This window comes from Gopherus flavomarginatus, chromosome 5, assembly GCF_025201925.1.
Source record: "Gopherus flavomarginatus isolate rGopFla2 chromosome 5, rGopFla2.mat.asm, whole genome shotgun sequence".
Classification (NCBI taxonomy): domain Eukaryota; kingdom Metazoa; phylum Chordata; order Testudines; family Testudinidae; genus Gopherus; species Gopherus flavomarginatus.
The window spans coordinates 95,357,753-95,382,477 of record NC_066621.1 but is presented as its reverse complement, the minus strand read 5'-3'; the positions used below and the strand labels follow the sequence as shown (position 1 = coordinate 95,382,477).

The window sequence follows — 24,725 nt, the reverse complement described above, 5'->3', positions numbered from 1 at the left end:
CCTGCTTGTTATTACCTCATCGCTTTTTGTAGTTTCTGATCCTGATGTAGTTGCTGCTGTTGCCACCAAACTTGATTTTTCTCTCAATCGTTTCACTGTGTCAAACATCTGGGAATAGAGATTTAGGTGTTAAGAGAATGTAAAATGTGACTGGATTGTGCATGCCGTATAACTGAACCTAAGGGCTGTTAGAAGGTTAAACATTTTTTGAGAATTTCATGTTGGTAAAAATGTACTTGGAACTATCAGAGTATGGAAAGCCTCTAATGAGTCAGTGCAAGTTTTCCCACAATACCAATGTGCCTCCAACCCCACAACTGGGATCTATTCAGTCCTTAGCCATTGCGAAAACTACTAACAAAGATGCTAATTAGTGGAAATTAGTGTGACGTTCTGTCATAAGAATCTCTATTCACTAAGAAATGATCACCAATTCCAAATCATTTCATATAGGCTACTAAAGGGACATCATATGGTAATAATGTTCAGTCACTACCGTCCAGGGCATTATTTAAACTAGCAAACCCAGATGTGAAAGGCTCTCTTAAGAAATTTGTCATGGGTTAAACAACCTCTTCCCTAAACCTCATTCTGCATAGTAATCTCAGTTATTCAGTTTTAGAGAATTAGCCTTAACTTTCAATATCAACACTATGCTTCTGAAACACTATCAAAAGGATCATTTGATAGACGTCCTCAACACACCTTAATATTAAACCACTTTTCCCTTTATGAAACTTGATGCATATTTCTTCTAGCTACTCAATTTCATAAAAAGAATACCAGCTGCTTCCTTTTTGCGGAATGTCAGGTTAGGTTAATGTTATGTTAAGTGAATTTTATAGAAGAATTTTTGGGGGGGGGTGAAAAGAGGGGGGAAATTATATCTTCAATTTCACATATTCCTAACTAGGAGACATTAGTCTTTTGGTCTGACAATTTCACAGACTGACATTTGACTGAAGGTGAATTAGACAACACTACAACAACAACAACGAAGTCTACAGTTGGAAATTGCCTCTGAACGGTAGCCTGAAATTTTCCTCTTTTAAAAAAAATATAGAAAATTAAATGCAAAAAACCCCCCATATATTGATCCAAAACCCCATTAAAAAAAAAGCAAAAAAATTGTGAAAGTTAAGGTTGTCCTTTTAAGTTTGGATTTGTTGTTCCAGCAATTTTCTTATCTTACCAGAAATCTTGAAAGCTCTAATTTAAACACTTTAAATTTAATTTATACACCATTTAAAAACATTGTGCTTTTTATAAAGTAATTTTCCACTTTAGCCATTTAATTTGAAGACTGATTCTACAAAGTGTTTAACCCCCTCAAAAAAAAAAAAAAAGATATTAACAGACTTTAAAAAACACTTTCCAATTTTACTAATACAGACAGATGTCACCAAAGCTGCTTTTTACTTCTCTAGTATTTAAAATATCTTGAATAATGAAGTTACAGAAATATAAATACTGAGTTATTTAGGGCAATTGGAAAGTTTTTTTTAGAAAGTCACTACTAAATATTATTTAGCTAAAATGTTAACTTATGCACTGGATTCTGTATTAGCACATGGTGTATGTACATAAGAAAAAAGTCATCTCATCTCAGCAACTGAAAAAATAATCTTTTCAACACAGTAGGATACTGAAGAGATCACGGCAGGTGTGAACAGTGTCTACTGCATTAGCTAAAGCAGTCACAAACTTCTCTCTTTTAAAATGCTGAATTATTAAAGCCAAATCACACTTGGCTTCTGCATTGTTTACCTGCAGTATCCAGTTGATCATATCCTTCTGTGCTTCTAACTGAGGAACTGATTTTAGTTTTTCCAGAAGCATTAGTATGTTCAGAGCATTCAAGGCTGAGCTTCCCATTCCTTCACAAAGAGATGAAGTGTAAACGTGCAAGTTTTCAGAAATACTGGCTAACATTTTTGCTGCTATAAACATGATTTAAAATACTGGCAATACACATTATAGTCACCGTGCTGCCTTAGATTTGCCTCAATTCTAGACACATGTAGCTAAATCTTTGCTCTACATAGATCAAACACAGCTTACACTTTAATTTAGGTTCCTTCCAAAAGCAGAAGTATAGATAGCACAGACCTGACTTTCAGATCTATGCTCCTTCCTGTTATTGTAAGTCACGTTTTACCTAATTTGCTGAAAGCTCATCTTATAGAAGCCCATTTCTGTCAGAATAGGTGGTTATAATTCCAGACCTCTTGGTCAAAACTCTGATGGTACTTTGTTGCTAAAAAGTAGCTTTTAAAGAATTAAGAACCACTCTCTTCATTTGAACTTTTCGTACAGCACCTTACAGGAGGAATGAGCAAACTGAATTCTCACAACTTTAAAAAGAGACTATGTCGACCCAATTTTTTTTTTTTTCCAAATCCAACAATTTTGAAATACTCCAGCTTCCAATAGAGCACCCTTTGAATAGTAGGCTCTGGAATTTAAAAAAAAATTAAGAGGATTTTTTAAAGGAGAGATTCTCTGTTTCCCTAATGATGTTTATTAGAGACTTTTCAGCAAGAAAGAAGCTGACTAAGGCCAGCACTGATCTGACAAGTTGCTCAGTTCAGGTGAATCCTTGCATTCATACTGAATTCCATTGCCTTTAACGGTGTTCAATGTGGTGCAGGAGCAGTTTGCAGGATCACAACATAATTGACTATGCAGGGGAAAACAACAGAATTCACTGTACAAAATATGGGGTCATATACAAAAACATACTGACAAAGAATTCATCCACTGACATTTTTCAGTAACAGTAATCTTTGGTGAAGTTGTAATTACAGTAGGTATTAAAATTTTCCAAACAGAAGTGTGATATTCAACTTGATTGTATCCCTTTAATTTGCTTGACAAACAAAAAGACATGAATGATAAAAAATGGGGATTAAGAGATTGTACTTTTCAGACTCACTAATATCCCCCCCTTTCACTGCATATTGTTCATAAGGCTGTGATTGTGTCACGGAGGTCACTGAAGTCATGGATTCCATGACTTTCTGCAATCTTCGTCACTCCACAGTTGCAGGGCTGGTGTGGCTGACCCTGGGGCCAGCTGCTCAGACACCCCAAGGCGACTTCTTGGGCCACACCAGTCATGTGGCTGGCCCCAGGGAGCTCCTCAGAGGCAGCGGCCCCGGGGAGTGCCCAAGCATCGGCCCCAGGGACTGCCGGAGCGGGAGGCCTCGGAGGCTGTTGGAAGATTATTCCCCAGAGTCCTCGGAGCAGCAGGCCACTGGGGTCAGTCAGCCTCCACAGCTGGAGCAGGGGCCCTCCAGAGCAACAGTGCCCTAGGAGCAGATATTTAGTCATGGGTATTTATAGTAAAACTCAGGCCATGAATTTTTGTGAATTGCCCACGACCTGTTGGGATAAATGAAGGGGGAAGATAGCTCCCTTTTATGGACACCCAGCCAGCCAGTTAGCTACAAAATCCCTGTGAGTAGCTGTTCTCTACTTGCTTTACTGGTATGGTTAAAAATGCCCATAGATAAAAGGAAGGGGGTGGGCGCCTGACCAAAAGAGCCAATGGGAAGACTAGAACTTTTAAAAATTGAAACAAGACTCCTCTTTTGTCTGTCTGTTGTTCTCTGAAGAGAGGGGACAGAGCAAAAACAAGGCTGGAACTATGCAGTAAAAAGCTTTAAGCAAGGTATGAAAAATCATTAAATTATACCTAGAACTGACTCATTTGAAACCCCAGACCCATAAGTAGATCAGGAAATGCCCAGAAAGACGCAATTAGGTTTATCTCCTTATGGCTTGTGCTCTCCTCCGTGCTAACCCCCAAATGCTTTTGTTTATAACCATTAAGCTGGACCTCAAGAAAACCATTCTTTATGCTTAATTATTATATTTGCTCTTTTAAAACCTAGCAATAGCCTAAGTTCCAGATGTATTTTCTTTCTTTTTGTTTTTAATAAAATTTACCTTCTTTAAGAACAAGATTGGGTTTTTGGGTCCTAAGAGGCTTGTGCATATGTTATTTAATTAGCTGGTCACAACAGTTGATTTCCTTTCTTTTCTTTCTCAGCTCTTTCCTGGTGGGTGGGGGGGTGAAAGGGTTGGAGGAATTCACAAGTGCGCCTTCCTGAATTCAAAGGGGTTTTTTGCATTTGGGTGGCTGCAGCATCTACCTATCCAAGGTCAGAGAGAAGCTGTAACCTTGGGAGTTTAATACAAGCCTGGAGTGGCCAGTATGAATTTTAAGAATCCTTGTGGGCCCCCACCTTCTGTACTCGAAGTGCCAGGGTGGGGAATCAGCCTTGATACCTGTTTCTGACTTTTACTAAAAATACCCACAATTAAATCTTAGCCTTATTCATAAGGTCAGTGTTTTCAAAAGCTTTAAATAAAAGCCACTTCAGTGGCTTGGATTCATATTTCTAATTTTTGATCCATATCACAGGAGGTAATAATGTTTAGCTTGCAAAAGAGACTCTTTCTATTTATCCTTACACAATGTAGTGGCAACTCTACACAAGAGAAAAAGAATGGAAGATTAAATATGCGAAGAATTTGGACTCCACCTTCAACCTAAGCAGATTTTAGTGCAAGCAAAAGGATCTTCTGGATACAAATGATAAGGTTTAGAGTCAACAGAAAGAAGCACAAGAGCATGCTGCATATAGCTTATAAGTGAAATCTTGGCTTTTTTCCTGTTGTCACTAGAGTAATAAAAATCCTTAATTCGGAGATAAATTAAGATCTGTCCAAGTCAAAGGGCACAAAAATGTGTGGTTAGTTTATTTTTGTCATTTCACAAGGAATTCTTATTCACATTTCCCTCTTCTCCTTCACGATAATCCTGTAGTGGAAGGAGGATGCCATGACCCAAGATGCCCTCAATATCAAGTGGCAAAAAGTTTACCAGAATATCCTGATTCTGGTATGTACATTCTGGTTCACCAAAGAATATCATGGGAGATCTTAAATGAAAGCCAGAATCACACTGGTAATTAATATCATTGTGAAATGTATGTATAGATGCTATGAAAGGAGTTACGTACGTATGCTGAAAATATGTTCCTATAGTTTGCATGCATCAAGGCAGAGTTGACAAACAGATTTACTGTCAGATAAAAGATGTTTATTCACTTTACTCTCTGACAGCATGTAAATTAAGCATTTTAAGCCAACATAATGGACGGCCTATTTACATAGGAAGTCAACAGAGAAGAAGCAGGATTCAGTAAAACCAAGGGGGTGGGGGGAAAAGGGAGGAGTTACTGTCCTGAGGACAGACAATGAACGTTGGGGAATATAAGTAGAAGGAAAGGAGACCCTTATTTCATTCATGAAAACAGGATCACAATCAGACTGAGTTGAAATACTGCAAAAAAAATTTGCGTGAGAAAATTCTTTAAAGGCAGTTGGTTAGCCTGCTAAATTAAGTTTAGTTGCTAGAAATAGTTTCATATGTAACCTTTTTGTTTTCGTTATCCTTATTCACTAGTTCACGAATCTCAAACCACTGATAATAAACGTATCATTGTTTTCACTATAAATATATCTGAGTGTTGTGATATTATACAAGGAGCTGATCCTTAGCTGAATCATTCAAGCTGATGTGCATACTGTTCCCTTGGGGACAGCAGAGCTGGTATTTCTGTGAACTTTCAGTGGATAAGGGGCTGAACACTACAAGGGAATACTTCAAAGGGCCTTGGAGACTGGAGTACACCTATAATTCTGTAAGAAAAAGTAAGGGCTGGCATAGCCCAGAGGAGACTGGGTAGCTAACAGGTTGGTGAAATCAGGGAATGGACACCCAATTAAACACAATCAAGTCTCTCTTTCACTGGAGGCAAGGGGGTATCAAGGTGACTCATGGTCCTGAACACTCCAAGAACCTAAACAGCAGAGTAATGGAGGCCATTAAGAGGCAAAAAAGCATCCTTTACAATTTGGAAGTCAAAGCCTAATGAGGAAAATAGAAAGGAGCATAAACTCTGACAAGTAAAATGTAAAAGTATAATGAGGCAAGCCAACAATGAATTTGAGAAGCAACTTGCTAAAGACACAAAAACTAACAGCAATTTTTTATTTATTTCTTTTTTTTAAGTACATCAGAAGCAGAAAGACTACCAAAGAGCCAATGGGGCCACTAGATGACAAAGGAGCTCTCAAAGAAGACAAGGACATAGCAGTGAAGCTAAATTAATCCTTTGCATTGGTCTTCACTGCAGAGGATGTGGGGGAGATACCCACATTTGAGTTATTTTTTTGAGTGATAAATCTAAAGTACTGTCCTACACTGAAGTGTCTATGGAGTAGATTTTAAAAACAAACTGCTATTACTGTTTAGTTTAAGTCACCAGGACCAGATGGTATCCACCCAAGAGTTCTAAAGGAACTCAAATACGAAATTGCAGAACTACTAACTGTAGTATGTAACCTATCATTGAAGTCAGCCTCTGTACCAGATACCTGGAAGGCAACTAATGTATTTTTGGTTTTTAAAAAGGGTTCTAGAGGCAATCCCGGCTATTACAGGCTGGAGAGCCTAATTTCAGTAACAAGCAAAGTGGTAGAAACTATAGTAAAGAATAGAACTGTTAGACACAGAGATAAACACTATTTGTCAGAGAAGAGTCAAAACAGCTTTTGCAAAGGGAAATCATGCCTCATCAATCTATTGGAATTCTTTGAGGGAGTCAACAAGCATGGGGATAAGGGTGATCCAGATGATACAGTGTACTTGGACTTTCAGAATGCCTTTGACAAAGGTCCCTCATCAAAGGCTCTTAAGTAAACTAAGAGAATTTAAGAGGGAAGGTCTCATGGATCAGTAACTGGTTGAAAAATAGAAAACAAAGGGTAAGAATAAATTACCAGTTTTCACAATGGAGAGAGATGAACAGCAGGGTCCCCCAAGGAATTTTATTGGGACCTGTCGTGTTCAAAACATTCATAAATAATCTGGAAAAAGAGGGTAAACAGAGAGATTGCAAAGTTTGAAGATAAAAAAATTATTCTAGATAGTTAAATTCAAAGCAGACTGCAAGAAGTTACAGAAGGATCTCATAAAATTGGATGACTGAGAAAGAAAATGGTAAATGAAATTCAATGCTGATAAGTAACGCATATTGGAAAAAATAATCCCATCTATACACATATAGTGATGGGTTCTAAATTAGCTGTTACCATCTAAGAAAGACATCTTGAAGTCACTGAGGATAGTTCTCTGAAAGTTCCGCTCAATGATCAGCAGCAGTCAAAAAGGCTAACAATATGTTAGGAACTATTAGGAAAGGGATAAAAAAATATGATAGAAAATATCGTAATACCACTTTATAAATCCATGGTGCACCCACACATTGAATATTGTGTCCAGTTCTGCTTGCCCCATCTCAAAAAGGATATAATGGAATTGGAGAAGGGCACCAAAGACCATCAAGGCTATGAAAATACTTCCATAAGAGGAGAAACTAAAAGGATTAGGGCTGTTCAGTTTAGGAAAGAGATGATTAAGTGAGGATATGATAGGTCTATAAAATCATGAATGGTCTGGAAAAAGTGGAGAGGGAGAGGTGTTATTTATCCTTTCCCACAAAACAAAACCCAGGGTCATCTGATGAAATTAACAGGCAACAGATTTAATACAAACAAGAGGAAGTACACTTTTTCACACAATGCACAACTAACCAATGGAACTCATTGCCATGGGATTTCGTGATGGTCAAAACTATAACTGGGTTCAAAAGAGAACTGGATAAGATCATGGAGAACAGGTCCATCAATGGCTATTAGCCAATATGGTCAGGGTTGCAATCCCATGGTCAAGGTGACCGTAAACCTTTGACAACCAGCAGCCGGAAGTGGAAAATGGGGTGGATCACTCCATAATTGCCATTTTTTGTACCCTCCCCTTGAAGCTCTGGTATGGGCCACTGTTGAGCTAGGATACAGGACAACAGTCTGACCCAATATGGCACCTCTTCTGTAACCCTCACAGATGGCCACAACTATCTTCAATACGATGGCACCAATGTTACTCTTAGCACCTTCTCTGGGACCCAGCACATCCTGTCCTCACTATGCTTGTTAAGCCAGAGCATAGACATGTAATTCCTGATCTGGCTTCTCTACTGTTGCAAAGCAGAACTCTAGCAGTCTCACTTAGTTTCTGAATGCTACAATGAAAATAAAGATAAGATAAATCCTTGCTGAACACAATGATTTAACTTTTCTTTTGAGGCTAATATTGTCCTTATAATAAGAAGTTAGCATAATTCATTCCCCACTTCAGAGGAAGTGAAACATACTTGATGCTTTGTGATAGAAGTCAAAGGTCACCTCTTCCTCTGGAGCCTTTTCTAGCTGCTGCTTCTCTTCCAGTAAGCCCAGAGAAAGGAGGTGAAGTACCTGTGAAAGATGGAAATAATAAAACTCAGTTGCTACCAGAGGGCTGTAAAACTGGACATATTGACAGCAGAACTTAAGGAATACATCACACAGCGCAATAGTGCATGGATCTCAAATAGAAGATTCAATAACCACACACAGAATACACAAGTGTACTTAACTAGGCATGACCCCTGCTTTTTCCTTGCATTAAGCTTAGTTGATCCTTACATGTTTCACATCAGCCATGTACAAGCTTTACAAGTCATCATCAGCAAAAGTGCACACTCTTAATGAATTAATGTGCCTCAAAGCATTTGCAGTGATGCTCAAACGGCGTTATTAAAACAGTAGGGTTTATTAGTCAATTGAGCACAACAGAGGAAGTCCTTAGGTTAGCATAGAGAAAGGAAAGTTAAAGCACTGGCTAAGTCCATTCTGATTAGCCTACAGCCTGGCCAAGCTGTAGTGAACCACATTGTTGAAGCTGTCTGACTCCTTCCAGCAACCAATTCTTATCTCTCAACCTCACACCTTCCCATTTCTTTGTTCTCAAGCTGAGGCATAGTGCTCAGCTTCCCTGCTGAGAGGTGGAAAAATCTATCACTCCTGGATCACTGATTGCTAGATGTCCCATCCAGGCTCAGACAGCTAGGTGACAGTCATACCAATGTTTCATGGTCTGCCCTGAGAGTAAACAGTCCTTTTCCACACACAGGGTAACAATGCAGCATACAGGGGAAACTGAGGTACACACACAGGTCATACAAATATTACAGAAAATTCCCACTTCATCACAACATATCAGTGTTACAGAGCCAAGTTATCCCACCTTGCTTCTTTAACAAGCTTGTTTTTACATGCAGTTGTAAGTCAGAAAACCAGACAACGCAACTGTCTTGAAACAGCTTTCAGAGATGAGACAAGACAAGACTGTTAAACACTTCAAGTTACGTAACTGCAATACTTATTTTTGCAAAGTGCTTATTACTACTGTAAATTACATTTAAAGTTTATAGAGGAGGAAGAAGATAATGGGAAACCTTTTGCTGGATCAGTAAAATTTATAAAAACAGCCTTTTGGATCAAAGAGGTCCCTTTCTTCCAATTAAAATATTGATTAACCACATTTATAAGTTTAGAAGTATTAACACAATGTGCCTTTAAGATAAAACTAAACAATGTACTGGAAATGGTAATACTGTAAGAGAGAAAGGAAGTAAGATTCTGTTTACCAAGCCTATGCTTATCTACCAAAAACCACAAATAACTGACTTTAAAAGTGTCATCCAGTGCCATTTAATTAAGGTGTAATGTAGAATGATCTTCAAATCAAGTCTAGTATGTTATGCCAATGTTCAAGAGACATGTAAGATTACAGTTTACTGTAGTGTGCTGCGTGTTTACAAATAGACAAGAGAGTGTTTTAGCATCAGTAGTTAACCCAAATAAAGGAGGAAACTACTAACGCAATCCATACCATCTGGATCATAGCTTCAGTCCATAAGTGGGTCTCCAGTTGTACTGCCCTTTGAAGGATAGTCCTGAGGATATACATCATGATATCACAGTTCAGAACTTTCACCACATTGCTGAACGCTGGGCTGAATTCAGGAGGGGGAGGAGGTGGCAGTGCTAGAAAAGAAGTCACATGCAGGCATATTAATAACGTCCTAATATTTCCTACCAGATTGTGAGCAGGAAGTGGAGACAATAGGTAAACTGCTACCAAGTGCGAGGGTGGGGGAGTCTGAGTATATTTCAGTCAGTGAGCAAGTTTCCGATCACATGCACTAGCCTTTTCAAGGAAGTTTTCACCGTTACCTCCATTTAGTTTGTATGTAAAATACAGCGTCCGAAAAAAGTGAGTGTGCATGAGAGACAAACAGCTGCAGATGCTTCGAAATAACAGCTCTGAACTTTTGAAAGTTTAAATATTTTGTATGGTCTCTCAGCTTTCACATAGCCTGAGTTTTATAAAGATAGTTAACGAAGTTTTAAAAACATGCATAATGGTCTTCCAATACAGCTGAGGGCCAGAATATTTTACCTTTTCACAAGCAGCAATATGGTATACAGAACAGTACAGTTCTTCAGTTCCTTTGCTTCTGTAATATTTGACATTAAGTTCTCAAATTTTTATAGTAGAAATTTGCATGCGAAGCACTAAACAGAGCCTGACACATGCCAGTGAAGGAATAGGAATACGTATTACCTTACAGACATTAAACTTTACATTTATTTGAATTGCCCAATTTACATGAAATCCAGTTTGACAAGGCACTATATAAAAGTTAGGATTTAAAAAAAAAATCTTACAAAAATGTATAATTGTTTTCTGCACTCCTGCTATTTCCAGTAGTGGGGGAAAGTGAAAGATATTGTATGTAAATGTCAATGTACAAAGTAAACAAACGGGGAGGGACAGGGGTGTTACTTATAAACAATGGAGATATAAAATTCAGACAGAATGCAATTTCCAAGTCGACTGTGTCCTTTTAAACAAGTGTCAGGTTACTTTTCTTCAATCAGCATTTTTCAGTTGAAAGGCTCCCAAAGCACACTATACAATTTTAAAAGAAATAATTTCACACACTGCTGATATAGAACTCTGCAGCGCTGCTTAAAAGTACACAATATTAAACCACAGTTTAGAACGGAAAGCGAAGACCAGTGTATCCAGCTGAAAACTTGGGGAGAATAACTAGACAAATACCATTTTATTAGTATACTGGAATTAACAAGAGTGGGCAAGACGTTGGTCTTAAACATAATGAAATTGTTCATACGCAAATAACAGCCCAGGGCACCAACAGTTTTTCCCAAAGCTCTTCAGTTACAGTTCATGACTTAAACTGTGATTGTGGAATTAAAAAGAGAGGTTAGGGAAAGAGGGGACAATAGTTCTGTTACAAATGAAACATTAGAGTCTTATTTCTAAGTTTCTGACACACGGAGTTTGCGACTTTTAAAGTGAATTTTGATTGTTTGTGAAAGATATCAGATTTATGGTAGCTTACAATGAAGTCATCCATAGAACAGCCACAGCACTGGCAGCAGCAGTACAATCTTCCCTACACTACCCTACCAACCCTATCCCAGAAAAACCACCTACAAAAGGAGAAAAATTACTTTAGTCTCCTTAGTCTCTCTAGATTGTCAACAAGTTTGCCTGTTTTGACAGTGAATTGAATTTGTGGACATCTGTCCACTAGAAACTAAACTGAGAGCCCTCCCAACTGTTAAAAAAAAAAAATTCAAATCACCAAAAAGATGTCTGGTGGTAACACGTTATGGTCAATAAAGATCTAGGTCTATTTCCAGCCTGTGACCCTGGATTCAATACAATTTCTATCCCATTATCAACCCCTGAGCCACATAAAGTTTTTATTTTATAAGCACAAAGGAAACCAGTGCACTGAACCATAGCACTTGGTCTATCATTCAGTCCAACCTTTTACCTTCATCTCTGTTTTCTTGTTTTCTTCTCTTCTTCTGCGTATGTTCAGCCTGTAAGAAAGTTGGCCTAAGTTATTGTACCAACAGCACTGGAGGATTCTTCAGTGAAACCCATCAGGGACAATAGACTAACAAACATAGCAAGATCCACAGATTTACTTTGACACTCCACCCACACTGTATAATACATCAGCATATGAAAACATGTTGTGGGCCTGGATAATAAAACTAGTGCAAACGCTACAATAAACCTATAGTAGGAATAAGTTTAACTTTTCTTAGTACATTTTAAAACAGTGTGTGGAAAACTACAATTATTCCCTTGAGGTTCTGTGTATATTACCTATCCATTTATACAAACATAAATTCAACATATTCTCTTGAGAACATCTATGAGGAAGTCATTTTTTCCCCAAAAGAGCCTATGCATTTAAACTCTCCTCTATTACAAGAATTTAAAAAATGTGTTGCTCCTGTATAGTATTTCTTTTGATCAGCACATCTCAAAGAAGAAAAAAAATCTTGTGAAGATAGCTCTCCACCTAACAAAATATCTTTAGGCATAACCATATTTAATATATTTTGCAAATTTATATTAGTTAGATTTTTTTTTACTTCAGTACAATACTGCTCATCCAGGGAAATCTAAAAGATAGAAAGAAATTGAAAAATAATTTGTAAAGATCTGCTTTGACTTGTAGTGTACTACAAATGAGCAACGCAATTACTTCACTTTGCCCAGAACAGTGGTCCCCAAACTTTTGAGGGTCACACCCCCGCCTTATCTCTGTCCATGTTTCCCCACCCCTGAAGCCAGGGCCAGGAGTGGGGCTGCAGCTTGGGGTGAGGGGTGGATAGGGGTAAGGGGGCTGAGGTTGGGGATGGAGCTGAGGGTGGGGCTGGGACCGGGACTGAGGCTGGGACAGAACCACAGCCAGGCTGTCGTGAAGGCTGGTAGCTGGGCCTGCGGCCAGGTCTGGCTCCACTCCTGGCCTTGCTCCCAGCCTCTGCCCCAAGCTGGGAACAGAGTTGCGGCTGCTGGGGGCTTGTGTGGGGCTGGAAGCGGAGCTATGCCAAGCCTGGGGCCGGGGCTGGAGCCAGGAGCTGGGGATGCCGCTGGGGGCGCCGCTGGGGGCAGGACTGGGAGCGGGACTGAGGCTGGGACAGAACCACAGCCAGGCTGTGGTGAAGACTGGTAGCTGGGCCTGCAACCAGGTCTGGCTCCACTCCTGGCCTTGCTCCCAGCCTCTGCCCCAAGCTGGGAACAGAGTTGCGGCTGCTGGGGGCTTGTGTGGGGCTGGAAGCAGAGCTATGCCAAGCCTGGGGCCGGGGCCGGGGCCAGGAGCTGGGGATGCCGCTGGGGGCGGGACTGGGAGTGGGACTGAAGCTGGGACAGAACCACAGCCAGGCTGTGGTGAAGGCTGGTAGCTGGGCCTGCGGCCAGGTCTGGCTCCACTCCTGGCCTTGCTCCTAGCCTCTGCCCCAAGCTGGGAACAGAGTTGCGGCTGCAGGAGGCTTGTGTGGGGCTGGAAGCGGAGCTATGCCAAGCCTGGGGCCGGGGCTGGGGCCAGGAGCTGGGGATGCCGCTGGGGGCGGGACCGGAGCAGAGCTGGGGGCGGGGAGGGGCTGGATGGTGCTCACTTCCCCCTACACACCCAACAGACAGTCCTCCACGCCCCCCTAGTGAAGCACACCCCATACTTTGAGGGCCTCTGGCCCAGGACTAGATAATATTTAAAAAAAAAAATCTTTTAAATGCACTGTGGAACTATGCACATTTATTTAGGGCTAAATTATGCTTCTTCCCCAGTTTGGATGAGCTAGTATTTTGTCTTTTTTTGACTTGGCATCTTATTTTTCCTAACAGGTATTTTTACTAGAGCTTAACAGTCTTGTGTGACATCTGGCATCCCAAAGAGATTTAAGTCCTTTTACTGCCATACACAAAAGGAAGCTGTAGTGTGCAACTAAAGGTTTAGCTGAACTTAAAAGATGGAGAGTAAATGGAGATTTCAAACTTCATAGCAGAAACAGAGGGAAAAAAATACCTGTAATGCGGGGCTGGAGAAGGGAAAACCACATAGGCACTGCTCTTAAAATGCATTGGGGTAGATCCTTAGCTGGTGTAATTTATCACAGCTCCATGGATTTACACTGGCAGAGGAGCTGTCCCATCATGTCTTCACTACACTTTCTATAATTTGTACCCTAGATGGAGTCTGTCTCCAGTATGCAATCTGATAATGCTTTTATTAACCTACATTGCTTGTCACCTGTTAAAAAACTGAAAATTTAGGCTGGAGTTTTCAAAGGGATGAAAGTGAGTTAAGCACTCTACTCTCTCTGAATTTCAGTGGGAGACAGGCACCTAAATGCTTTAGGTGCTTTTCAAAATTCCCAGTCTAAACGTTTTGGACTCTCAGCATGCATTAAAACGGTTGTGTTTTTTTTTTAAGCTACACATACACCAAAAAAACCCACACTGGTATTTTCTCGTGCTGCATGGGAGTGGAAATTCTCAGGATTATCATTGTGTTTGTGAATCTGAATAATGTTTTACTAGAAGACTGATGGTAGTTTTTTACAGCTTAATTATAGACCAGTTTTTGTCATATGAAAAATGTGTTCGCTGTCTCCTCTGTCAAAAAAACAAAAGTTAGCTTCCCTATGAGTATGGTTCGAGGGTTAAGTAGAATACATTAATAATATAGCTTTGATTCATTTCTTTTAAGCACTTTAACATCTTGAGACTCCATTATATCTCTCCCTTCAGTTCACCAGGTTTGTTTAGGCAGAGAACAAAAGTGCGTGCTCTCCTCTGCCCTTCACATTGTCTACCTTGCTGTGCTGGGTCTTGGTATAGTGATAAAAGAACATATTGAACTCTTTCATGCATTCATCCTTCAATTCATAAACTCCATGGCCTGACACACCCGGTTTCCTAAAAAAACATTTACAATACATGGATTAACAACACATCCTCAGTGCTTATTTATAGCACAAGCAGCAAGTAATGTAATTACTTCCTAAGGGAACGTTAAGAGTGAAATAGAACACAATTGGACCTGGCTCTGCATATTTAAACAAGGATGGCAACTTCATTACATTACAAAGTACAAACAGAATTCAGTTACCAGTTTTTAACTACCAGCAATACACTTTCCTATGGATCCTGCCCATTGCTCTGACACATGGCACCAGGAGATTATTCACAGATGAATTAATTAAAATTTTCACCTAGAATTTCAGGCATTTGGCCTGCATTGGCCTCACTGTATAATCTTCAATTCTTTTTCAAGCAAGGCACTAATCTAAGTAACAATTATATGCTTCCTAGTGAAGTACACTGAAAGGTCTCTTCTTTTAACCCTCATCCTACCCTTAAAACAAAAATCCTAGCCATATCTATGGTTCCCTTTGGTTAAATGTAAACAGAGAAAGCCACACGCAATTCAGAATAAGGGAGACTTCAAGAATTGAATTGGAAGTTTTTGTTGTGTGGGGGTTTTTTTTTGGGACAGAATCATAACTGATCAAAATCAATTCAGATGTCAAAGTACCATACATGATGGTTTCCTTGGTTGTCTACGAAAAGGATCTTTTCTACCCACAGCTGGTAGCCAACAGTTTTCTGGCAGAAAAGCAAGTAAACAAGTAAAGAGCAGTCTAAACTAAACATTAGGGGAGATTTTCAAAAGGTAAAAAGGGCAAGTAGCAGTATGGTGGCCAGCTACCACAAAACGAGCTTTTAAAAATCTCCTCCATTACTATGGGGGACTCCAGGAGTCCCAAGAGTTGTCAAATTGAATTTGAAAAAACCCTCAGGCCTTCCATATCCCTATTTTACACTTACATTTGCTTTCATTTGTGTACAGAAAAGTATTTCAAGCTTACAAAACAGGAAAGGAGTTTGTGTAGCATGACCAACAGTCTAACTAGGGTATGTCTATACTGCAATAAAAGACTAGCAGCATGGTTGCAGCTGGCCTGAGTCAGCTGACCTGAGCCAGAGCCCAGGCTCTGCAACCCTGCGAATGGGGTGGGTCTCAGAGCCTGGACTCCAGCCCGAGTGTCTACCCTGCAAATGTTAGCTTGGCAACATAAGCCTCACAAGCCCAAGTCAATTGACCTAGGTTCTGAGACTCAGTGCCGTGGATTTTTTTATTGCAGGGTAAACGAATCCTTAGAGCTCTCATCCCTTCACCTGAATGTTATCTATAAAGTAGTATTAAGAACTTACTTGAATACGGCCACTTTGTTTATTACTTTCTCCAAGCCAGTTTCATTGTTTTCCTGTTAAAACATTTAACACAGAGCATATTTTTACATACGCATATATACTACAGTATTAGGTTACACTCTAGAATATTATGACTAAAATATGTCAGTTCATAACATGCAAGACTAATCTATCAGTATCAGAATTTATACCAGCCTGTATCTACTCTCAGAAAATCACCTCAAATCAAATCACTTGTGAAATACGCCATTATTTTTGCAACAAAAACCCACGGACAGTTTGCATGGTGAAATATGAAGAGCCATCTAGATCAATTCCATATTTAACTTATGGACTTATGTATTTTGTAATGCTCATCCAAAATTCAGATATTCAAATTACAAATTTGGTGATGAGTAAAATAATAAAGTACTCCCACCCCTGGAATGGAAAATGTAAAAGGATGTCCAAGAGAGAACATCAAGCCTCCTCTGCTCACTGAACTACCTTCAGACATTACTTTTATCAGAGTTGTGCCCCATTCAAAAAGCAAATTTTTCACTTTACTATTAAGGGAGGGCAGGCCACACAGTTTTTAATTCTGAAAGGTAGTCTCTAAAAATGGCATCCGTGGAATCTATGTTTAGGGTTTACAATAATTTTCATAATATACTCAGCTTGAAAGCAAAATGAGGGTTTTTTTCTCCTACCTGACAGCCCTATAAAAATCAGTCTGGGCTGTGACAATTGAAATGAATTCTTTCCATCTTGTTCTTTATCAGAAGTAAATTTTTCAGCAGGACAAAACTATACTTTCAACTACACCTGTGCAATTGTTTTCAAATAGATTTGCACAATGGTAACTGATTAGAATTTAGTAAATAATACTGTTGATGCATAAGATGGAATAGAATTTACCCCTCTTTCAGCTGCACTAGCTCTGCAGGTCCAACAGAAGAAATCATTTAGAAAAAAAAATTGTTGTCTAGTTAGTAGCCAGCGCCAGCTCCTGGTACCAGCTTAGCAAGCAGGTGCTTGGGGCGGCCACTCCGGAGCGGGATGGCACGTTCCGGTATTCAGTGATAATTTGGCAGAGGGTCCCTCACTCCCGCTTGGAGAGAAGGACCTCCCGCTGAACTGCTGCAGATCGTGGCTTTTTTTTTTTTTTTTTTGGGGGGGGGGGGGTTGCTTGGGGCGGCAAAGCCCCTGGAACCAGCCCTGTGTTAGTAGCTATGACTAAGAATAAACTCAATAGTCCTGCTCCCTGATTACCAAAACTTCTACAATAGTTTTTCAGATTAGAACCATACTATGAATGTGTATATCGTACTAGGACAATGACTGGTTCTAGGATGCTGTTGGCTGCAGGCTGCCAGTCTAAAGGACACACACACACATACACACACAAGTAACTGTGGACTGTTACATTTCCCTTGAAGAGCACCATGCATTTATCTTTAACCGGGGGGCGGGGGGAGGGGAAGTGGGGAGATACTCATCTTACCAATATGTAGTCATACTTCACTGTAACTCTAAATCCAAAATCTGTGGTTTCCAGCAAAAGAAAAACGTCAAATTTTCATCTAAAGAAACAGGGAGTAGAAAAGGGAAAGAAGAGGGAAGGAAGCAAAAGAAATAGACTCACATTCTCAGGCAAAGATTTGGCAATAGCACTGTGAGCCATTGGTTCAATGCAGAGCAGATGAATAATTTCTCTCATTGTAATTTCTTCTTTTGTCACACTACTCACTCCAGGCACGTATCTTTCCCCTACCAGGAAGCCATAAAAAGAGAAAAACGGAGAACACAAAGGTTAAAAATACACTTCTGATTCACTCATACACAAAAACAGTTACTAACCTGCTCTGTAATTGTTCTTCTTCAAAATGCATTGCACATGTCCACTCCACTTCAGATGCGTGCATACCCAGTGCACTAGCGTCCCGAAGCTGTACATCAGGTCAGTGCATGCCCTCTCTACTGCCTCCTACTGTTACACAGTGTTACAAAAAGGTGGAGCCACACTCTACCCCAATGGTCCCCAAACTGTGGGACTGCGCATTCGGGGCAGCAGCCTATACTTGTGCCTGGAGGTCATCTGACCCAGGAATCTGCTCAGGAATAAGCTACTTCAGTATACCTGAGGGCTGAGTCACTGCAGGCTCTGCTTATGGGATAAGTCAGTGAAGCTGAGTTGCTGCAGCAGGTCTACACTACAGCCGGGATCAGTGCTCTGAGATCGATCCACCGGCAGTCGATTTAGTGGGTCTAGCGAAGACCAGCCAAAATCAACAGCAGATCGCTCTCCAGCCGACCCCGGTACTCTACCCAAGACAAGTGAGGTAAGTTGATGCAAGAGTTTCTCTCGTCGACCCCTCGTGGTAATTCGGCCTAAGGTACATCAACTCCAGCTATGTTATTCATGTAGCTGGAGTTGCGTAGAGCAGATCGAGTTAATGCAGTTGTGTAGGCACAGCCTTAATGACGAGTCACTGCAGGCTCTGTTGGAGGGGCGAGTCTTGGCAGCTGAGACAGCAGCCCTGGTCTTACTGTGGGTTTGCCTCACCGGTGGGGGGGTGGGGGGGGCCTTTAAACCCCTGGAAGGGGACATGATACCTCCCCCTGCCTCCTAAAGCGCTGAGTGAAGATGGTGGTTGCCATAATACACTGCAGTGGGTTCCAGAACAGCCTCCTTTATTGGGAGCACTTCTCAAGATCCCAAGATATTAACCAATCTGCATGAGCTCTTGTGAATTATTTCCACTTGAATATTTAGCAAGGAAGCCACCCTCTGCAAGAGGTCCTAGTGGGCCCAATAATTGTTTGGAGCAGGTGAGGAAACACCAGATACTAGTCGGACAATGAGGAGGAGGAATCCAACACTAGTTGGTGGAGATTTGCCCAGTCCCTCCAAATGGAGATTCACTGAGGCAGGTTCCCCATGTTCAGTACTGGGATTGGCACTGGGACTGGCTTCCTGAAGTTCTTGCCATGCAGGTTCACAATGTCTACCAGAGAATGTAGAGGAGGAAGGGAATGGAGAGAATTAGGAGACAGCAGGAAAATCCATGAGTTCCAATACAGCCACTGATAAGGCACTGAAGCCCAATTTCTTCCCAATCATGGCTCCCTACTAGCCAGCCAACAGGGAGACTCTGCTGGATACCAAAGGTGAAAACTTCTCAGAGGAGACTGAAGGCCTATGTGATGCAGCCATGACATTCAAGACCCCACTTCTAACTTATCTAGCCAGGGAAGAGAGGTGTCTCTTGGTGCCAGGAGTCCTTAGAGGACAGCATTGGGGAAATTATAGCTGGGTGGTGTATGAGGGGGTACCAGAGTGTCCACAGGGTACCCATGGTATTGGGTACTGAACACGAGTAGCCAGCAAATCTGTGACATTGTCCATCGGTAATGGTAGAGATGTCTGCTGGACTCCCAGAGAAACTAGCACCAAGAGAGAGACTCAGAAGATTGTGTGCCATGGCATATCCCTTGGATGTTGATGGCATCAGGAGGCTCTCTTGATGCTGAGCATAGAGTGCACTTGGTGCTGAAGCACTCTGTGGTGCAGATACTATTCTCCCCTTCTTCCCAGTTTGATCACCGGATGTGAACCTTGCTCATCTGGGATGACAGGTCTCCAGTGCTGTTTCTTAGATACTAGAGAAGGAGATTGGAGCTGAGACTCTCTCCTGACCAAAGCAGAGGCATTTGGTGCCCACCCTGAGAAAGAAGACTCCAAGGGTGAGAACAAAGCTGTCTTCCTAAATGCTTAGTTTGACCTCCCTGTTTTGTTTTTTTCAAGTTCTGGCTTAAAGTCCCTGCAGATTTGGTACCTGTCTCTAATGTGAGCTTCTTCCAGGCACTTCAGGCACCCATAGTGTGGTCGCTAACTGGCACTGGTTTCTTGCATGCATTGCGAAGTTTGAAAACTGGGGACTGAAGCATGCCCTAGCCCTGGGCATCAGAACCCAATCTAGAGGGAACTAGTTATACTAAGTAAACTAGTAAAAAAGGAAACCTAACAGTAGAAAATTAAACTAAACTAAGACCATAAAACAACTACTAAACAATAAAACACTAAGAAAATGGGATACACCTACAAACAGCAAGATAAAACACTCTGACAATCATCACAGGCGATAAATAGAACTGAGACAAAGGCTGGAGCCAACCTACTGTTGCACAGCACCATGAGAAAAGATACTGATGTGTACATGGAGGGAAAAATTTCTGACGCTAGTGCACCGGGCGTGCGCACACTTGAAGTGGAATGGACATGTGCAATCAAAGAACTATACTCCTGTACAGATATTTCATAGGACAAAATTTGTGAAACTATCCCCCGAACGATATTTGAGGGCAAAAGGGAGAAAGTTTTTTTTTTTTTTTAAACTGTCAATTTTTTTTGCTGCCCATAAGAACGCCATACTGGTTCAGACCAGTGGTCTTTCTAGCCCAGTATCTTGTCTTTCAACAGTGGTCAGAGTCAGTGGCTTCAGAGGGAATGAACAGTACAGGACAATTATTGAGCCACTAATGGAACCTGTCCTCCATGAACTTATCTAATGCTTTTTTGAACCCAGTTATACTTTTGGCCTTCACAACATTCCACTGGCAACAAGTTGCAGAGGTTGACTTTGTGTTGTGTGAAGACGTACTTCCTTCTGTTTATTTTATACCTGCTGCCTATTAATTTAATTGGGTGACCCTTGGTTCTTGTGTTACGTGAAGGGGTAAATAACACTTCCCTACTCACTTTTTTCACACAACTCATATTTTTAATCGATCTGCTGTATCCCCCTTCAGTCACCTCTTTTCTAAGATAAACGGATCCACTCTTTTTAATCTCTCCTCATATGGAAGCTGTTCCATACACCTAAGCATTTTTTTTGCCCTTCTCTGTGCTTTTTCCAATTCTAATATATTTTTCGAGATAGGGAGATCAGAACTGCAAACAGTATTCCAGGTGTGGCTTAACCATGGATTTTTTTTTTTTTTTTTATCATCAATCCCTTTCCTAATAATTTCTTACATACTGTTAGCCTTTTTGACCACGGCTGATCATTAAGAGAACTATCTACAATGACTCCAAGATCTCTTTCTTGAATGGAGACTTTTTTTTTTTAAATGGTGTTTTGTTTTATCTCTGCATACCATCTGGAGGTGACATATACCCAGTCAATATGGCAACAGTTGAAGTCCCATATTATTACTGGATTTTCTGTTTTTGTAGCCTCTCTAATCTCCCAAATGGTTCCTCAGTTCCTAATAAACCTAAATCCCTCCTCCCAACACCATCATCTCATACATGCATTGAATGTTCTGCCTGTCTAACTGGCCCTGCATGCAGAACTGGAAGCATTTTGGAGAATGCTACTATGAAGGTCCTGGACTCTCATCTCTTGCCTAACAAGTGACCTCCAGAACCTGTCTCCTACCTTTCCCTAAGTATTTATACCTACATGTATCACAACCACCAGCTCCTCTCCAGCACTACACAAGTCTATCTAGATGTCTTGAGAGGTCCGCAATCTTTGCACCCAGCAGGCAATTCACCATGTGGTTCTCCCAGTAGGGTTGCCATCCCTCCAGCATTGTCCTGGAGTCTCCAGGAATTAAAGATTAATCTTCAATTAAAGATTATGTCACGTGCTGAAACCTCCAGGAATACATCCAATTGAAATTGGGAAACGCTATCTCCCGCTCATCACAAACCCAAATATTCAAGGTTATCAGTGTGTTCTTATAATAAAGTTTCTTTGGTGAGGTATAGGAATTTGCTTTGCTTTCTCAATACTGTCACCTATATGGTACAGCAATGTAAACAACATTAGAAATATTTTTAGTTAGTTACATCACCACATCAGGATAATGGATATCAGGCATAAAGTTAAGGGATAGGTTCTTCTCTTCATAGTATACCTGAATAACAAATTGTGGAATTATCTAACAGCCTATACTGTATACAAGACACTTTAGTTTCAGATGTCACATTTGCGTGTCACAGAACCACCTACTTAAGAGTTATCCAGCATCAACCCCAACCATTTAAATTAAAATACAGAGAATTGTCTAATGGAAAAGGTCATCCATCAAGTCTGTCCTTTCCAGCAGCAAATATCCATAACTTTTTAACTACTGCCCTGCAAAGAGGAAAGAAGCTAAATTACAGCCAATCCAAAACGCAAAAGAAATCCCAAACCACAAAAATCAGATTTCATTTTTACTGTAAACAGAGTTTCTTACCCACAACATAGATGAGAACCTGCAGCATTTCTTCTATTAATATATTATATTGCTTGGTCAAATCCTATAGGTTTATAAAAAAAACAAAAACAAAAAAGTTGCTGGGTCAGGGAATAATACAGTTAAGTGAGAAACCCAGGCTTGAAATTAACTTAAGGGTTTCCACAGATGACACTGTGAACATTTGAGCTGAGACCAAATTACTGTTTTAATAGAAAAACCACCCTCCAACCTGAAGCATTATAATCTGGAGAAACTCCTAGACGATCATCTGTGGGTATTATTCTGTGAATAAAATGCAAATTAACATAGTAGGAAGGGATATAACTGAGAAAATTATGTCCTGAATGAAGAGGTAGGTGAAAACCCTACACACCCTGAAGAATTGACAGGAGAAACCAGAAAAACTGCATTAAGAATAAAAAGATACATGAATATGCCTTTAAGGACACAGATGTGCTGAGGGGGAAAAGCTTCCTGATTTTTATCAGACAACCTATGAAATAACAGTACTGGTAGAGAGACCTGTTCTATATACAAACAGTAATGCTACTTATTGCATACAGAGGATAAAGGATGCAAACCAAAGACATCCTGAAGCAAGATATTAACACAGAATGTGGAGAGAATTAGATGAGAAAGACACATTGCTTTTCTTTGATAAAAATCATATGCCATTCCAGTATTAACATTCTTTGAACTGCACAGTAACTAGCAAGCAATTTGGACAGAGACATTGAAGACAGCAAAACCTACTTGTTTTACATGAAGAACAAGAAAATATCTACTATAGAGGGGAAAAAAATCACTTAGCTAACCACTGGATCACTTGTAACTTATGTTACTATTTTTGGTAGGGTCTTATGATTGCAGTGAAACAGCTACAGCTAGTTTCCTTGCTGATGTTCTGTAACCTTGAAAGAGGAGAATTCATGAATAGTTCCTTGCTGTTTACCTGGTCTTTGGTGGGCATGATCTTCTTGAAGGCACTGACAAGCTCATACCTCTGTAGTATCAGCAACAGGAAAAGGTTTGGATCCATAAACGATGCACCAATCTGCCAGATACCCCACATCCCAAGCGCTTTGGTTAGTATCAGATTTATTCATTAAAGTATGAAAAATATCCCTCTCTCAACATCAATGTTAAATAGGAAATAAAGCTAACAAATTCAGAGCTAAGTACACAGTGACAGTAGTTCAAGATTTAAACCACAAAATTATGGGCTACACAAATTAATGTTATAAAGTGTTTCAGTTGAAAAATCAATGCATAGCTTCTGGATATTTTGGAAGTCTTAACCCTTGAAAGGGAGCTACCAGACATTAAAAGCCACACCCAAAAGCAGAACTAAAGAACTGACTTAAATATCCTATCTGGCCATCTTTGTAAGTATATTGTTTTCAACTACTAGGCAAGGTAGAGGATCTGTGTTTTGGGCAAACATGAGACAGGGAGAGAGGGGCAGAGAATACAAGTAATGACAATAAAAGGTAGAGAAGAATTTCTACATCATGTGACTTGCAATGTATGGCTGGGTCATTTGTGCAATCAGTACTATCCAGATACAGGGAAGCTTATTATAATTTGTGTTGCTACATAGCACTAATTAAAATTAAAAGCAAAACCACACAAAATTTGATGAATGAGACAAGACACTGGAAAGTACTTTGTGTCGGCAGTAATTTAAAAGGTTTCTACCTGCAGCATGATGATGTCTTTATCATACATCTCTTCTCTACATTTAACATCCTGGTAATAGAACACCTGTGTAAACAAATAATACAAACAAGGCTTCACTAGAGAAACAACAGTCATCTAAAAAATTCCTTTATATTTTCTGCACGTTCTATTTTCACAAAAAAAAGCTTCAAACATTTGTTCCCAGAAGTTTAAAGTGAGCCTATACTGGGATACTGGGGCTTTCAAGTCTTTGTACAATCCATTAGATTACACATATACTGCACCTCTTGTTTCAGTTCATAGTCCTAGATTAACATGCACCCACTAAATAGGGAAAATAAGGTACATGTAACATCTTCAGCTATTAACCACTTACTCCTCACCCGTTAAACATCCCAGGTTCTCCAAAGCTGTGGAGCATTCTTTTTTCACACTGAAGCAAAAGGAGATTATATCCATGTATCTAAAGGGCAGAATTTTGCCTTTAGTTTTCCATGGCATCTACAAAATACAATGCACTACAGAAGTGATTGTTATTGATAATTAAGAGGTACCCCATTAAGAATCCTTTGGGACTTGCAGATCTTCATTTTTTCACACAATGATAACTCTAGGCTAAGTAGTACCCTGGTATTTACATTTATTATGACTGATGGCATTCTGTGACAAAAAATTAAAAATTCTGTGACAAAAAAAAAAAATCAAGTTTTATTTGTCAATAAATAAATGCAGAGGCTCCAGCATG

The 24,725-nt window shown here is 40.1% G+C and overlaps 1 protein-coding gene and 1 long non-coding RNA gene across 7 annotated transcripts in view; one reads left to right on the top strand and one right to left on the bottom strand.

The window, feature by feature from the left end:
- UBR1 (ubiquitin protein ligase E3 component n-recognin 1) overlaps positions 1 to 24,725 on the bottom strand; it is a 166,321-nt gene that overhangs the window by 74,086 nt on the left and 67,510 nt on the right. For all 6 annotated transcript variants that reach the window (XR_007774739.1, XM_050956025.1, XM_050956026.1 and 3 more), the window contains 11 exons: positions 23,999 to 24,064; positions 23,253 to 23,354; positions 22,298 to 22,361; positions 17,691 to 17,815; positions 16,067 to 16,119; positions 14,665 to 14,767; positions 11,829 to 11,877; positions 9,848 to 10,002; positions 8,289 to 8,388; positions 1,768 to 1,877; positions 16 to 108 (listed from right to left, as the gene is read on the bottom strand). Coding sequence is in view for 5 of the 6 variants with exons in the window: in XM_050956025.1 (XP_050811982.1) it covers positions 16 to 108; positions 1,768 to 1,877; positions 8,289 to 8,388; positions 9,848 to 10,002; positions 11,829 to 11,877; positions 14,665 to 14,767; positions 16,067 to 16,119; positions 17,691 to 17,815; positions 22,298 to 22,361; positions 23,253 to 23,354; positions 23,999 to 24,064 (1,020 nt within the window). In the remaining variant the exon portion in view is untranslated. The remainder of the gene's footprint in view (positions 1 to 15; positions 109 to 1,767; positions 1,878 to 8,288; positions 8,389 to 9,847; positions 10,003 to 11,828; positions 11,878 to 14,664; positions 14,768 to 16,066; positions 16,120 to 17,690; positions 17,816 to 22,297; positions 22,362 to 23,252; positions 23,355 to 23,998; positions 24,065 to 24,725) is intronic.
- The window catches only part of LOC127052434 (uncharacterized), a 128,545-nt gene that overhangs the window by 42,539 nt on the left and 61,281 nt on the right, over positions 1 to 24,725 (top strand). The gene's annotated exons all lie outside the window — the stretch shown is intronic.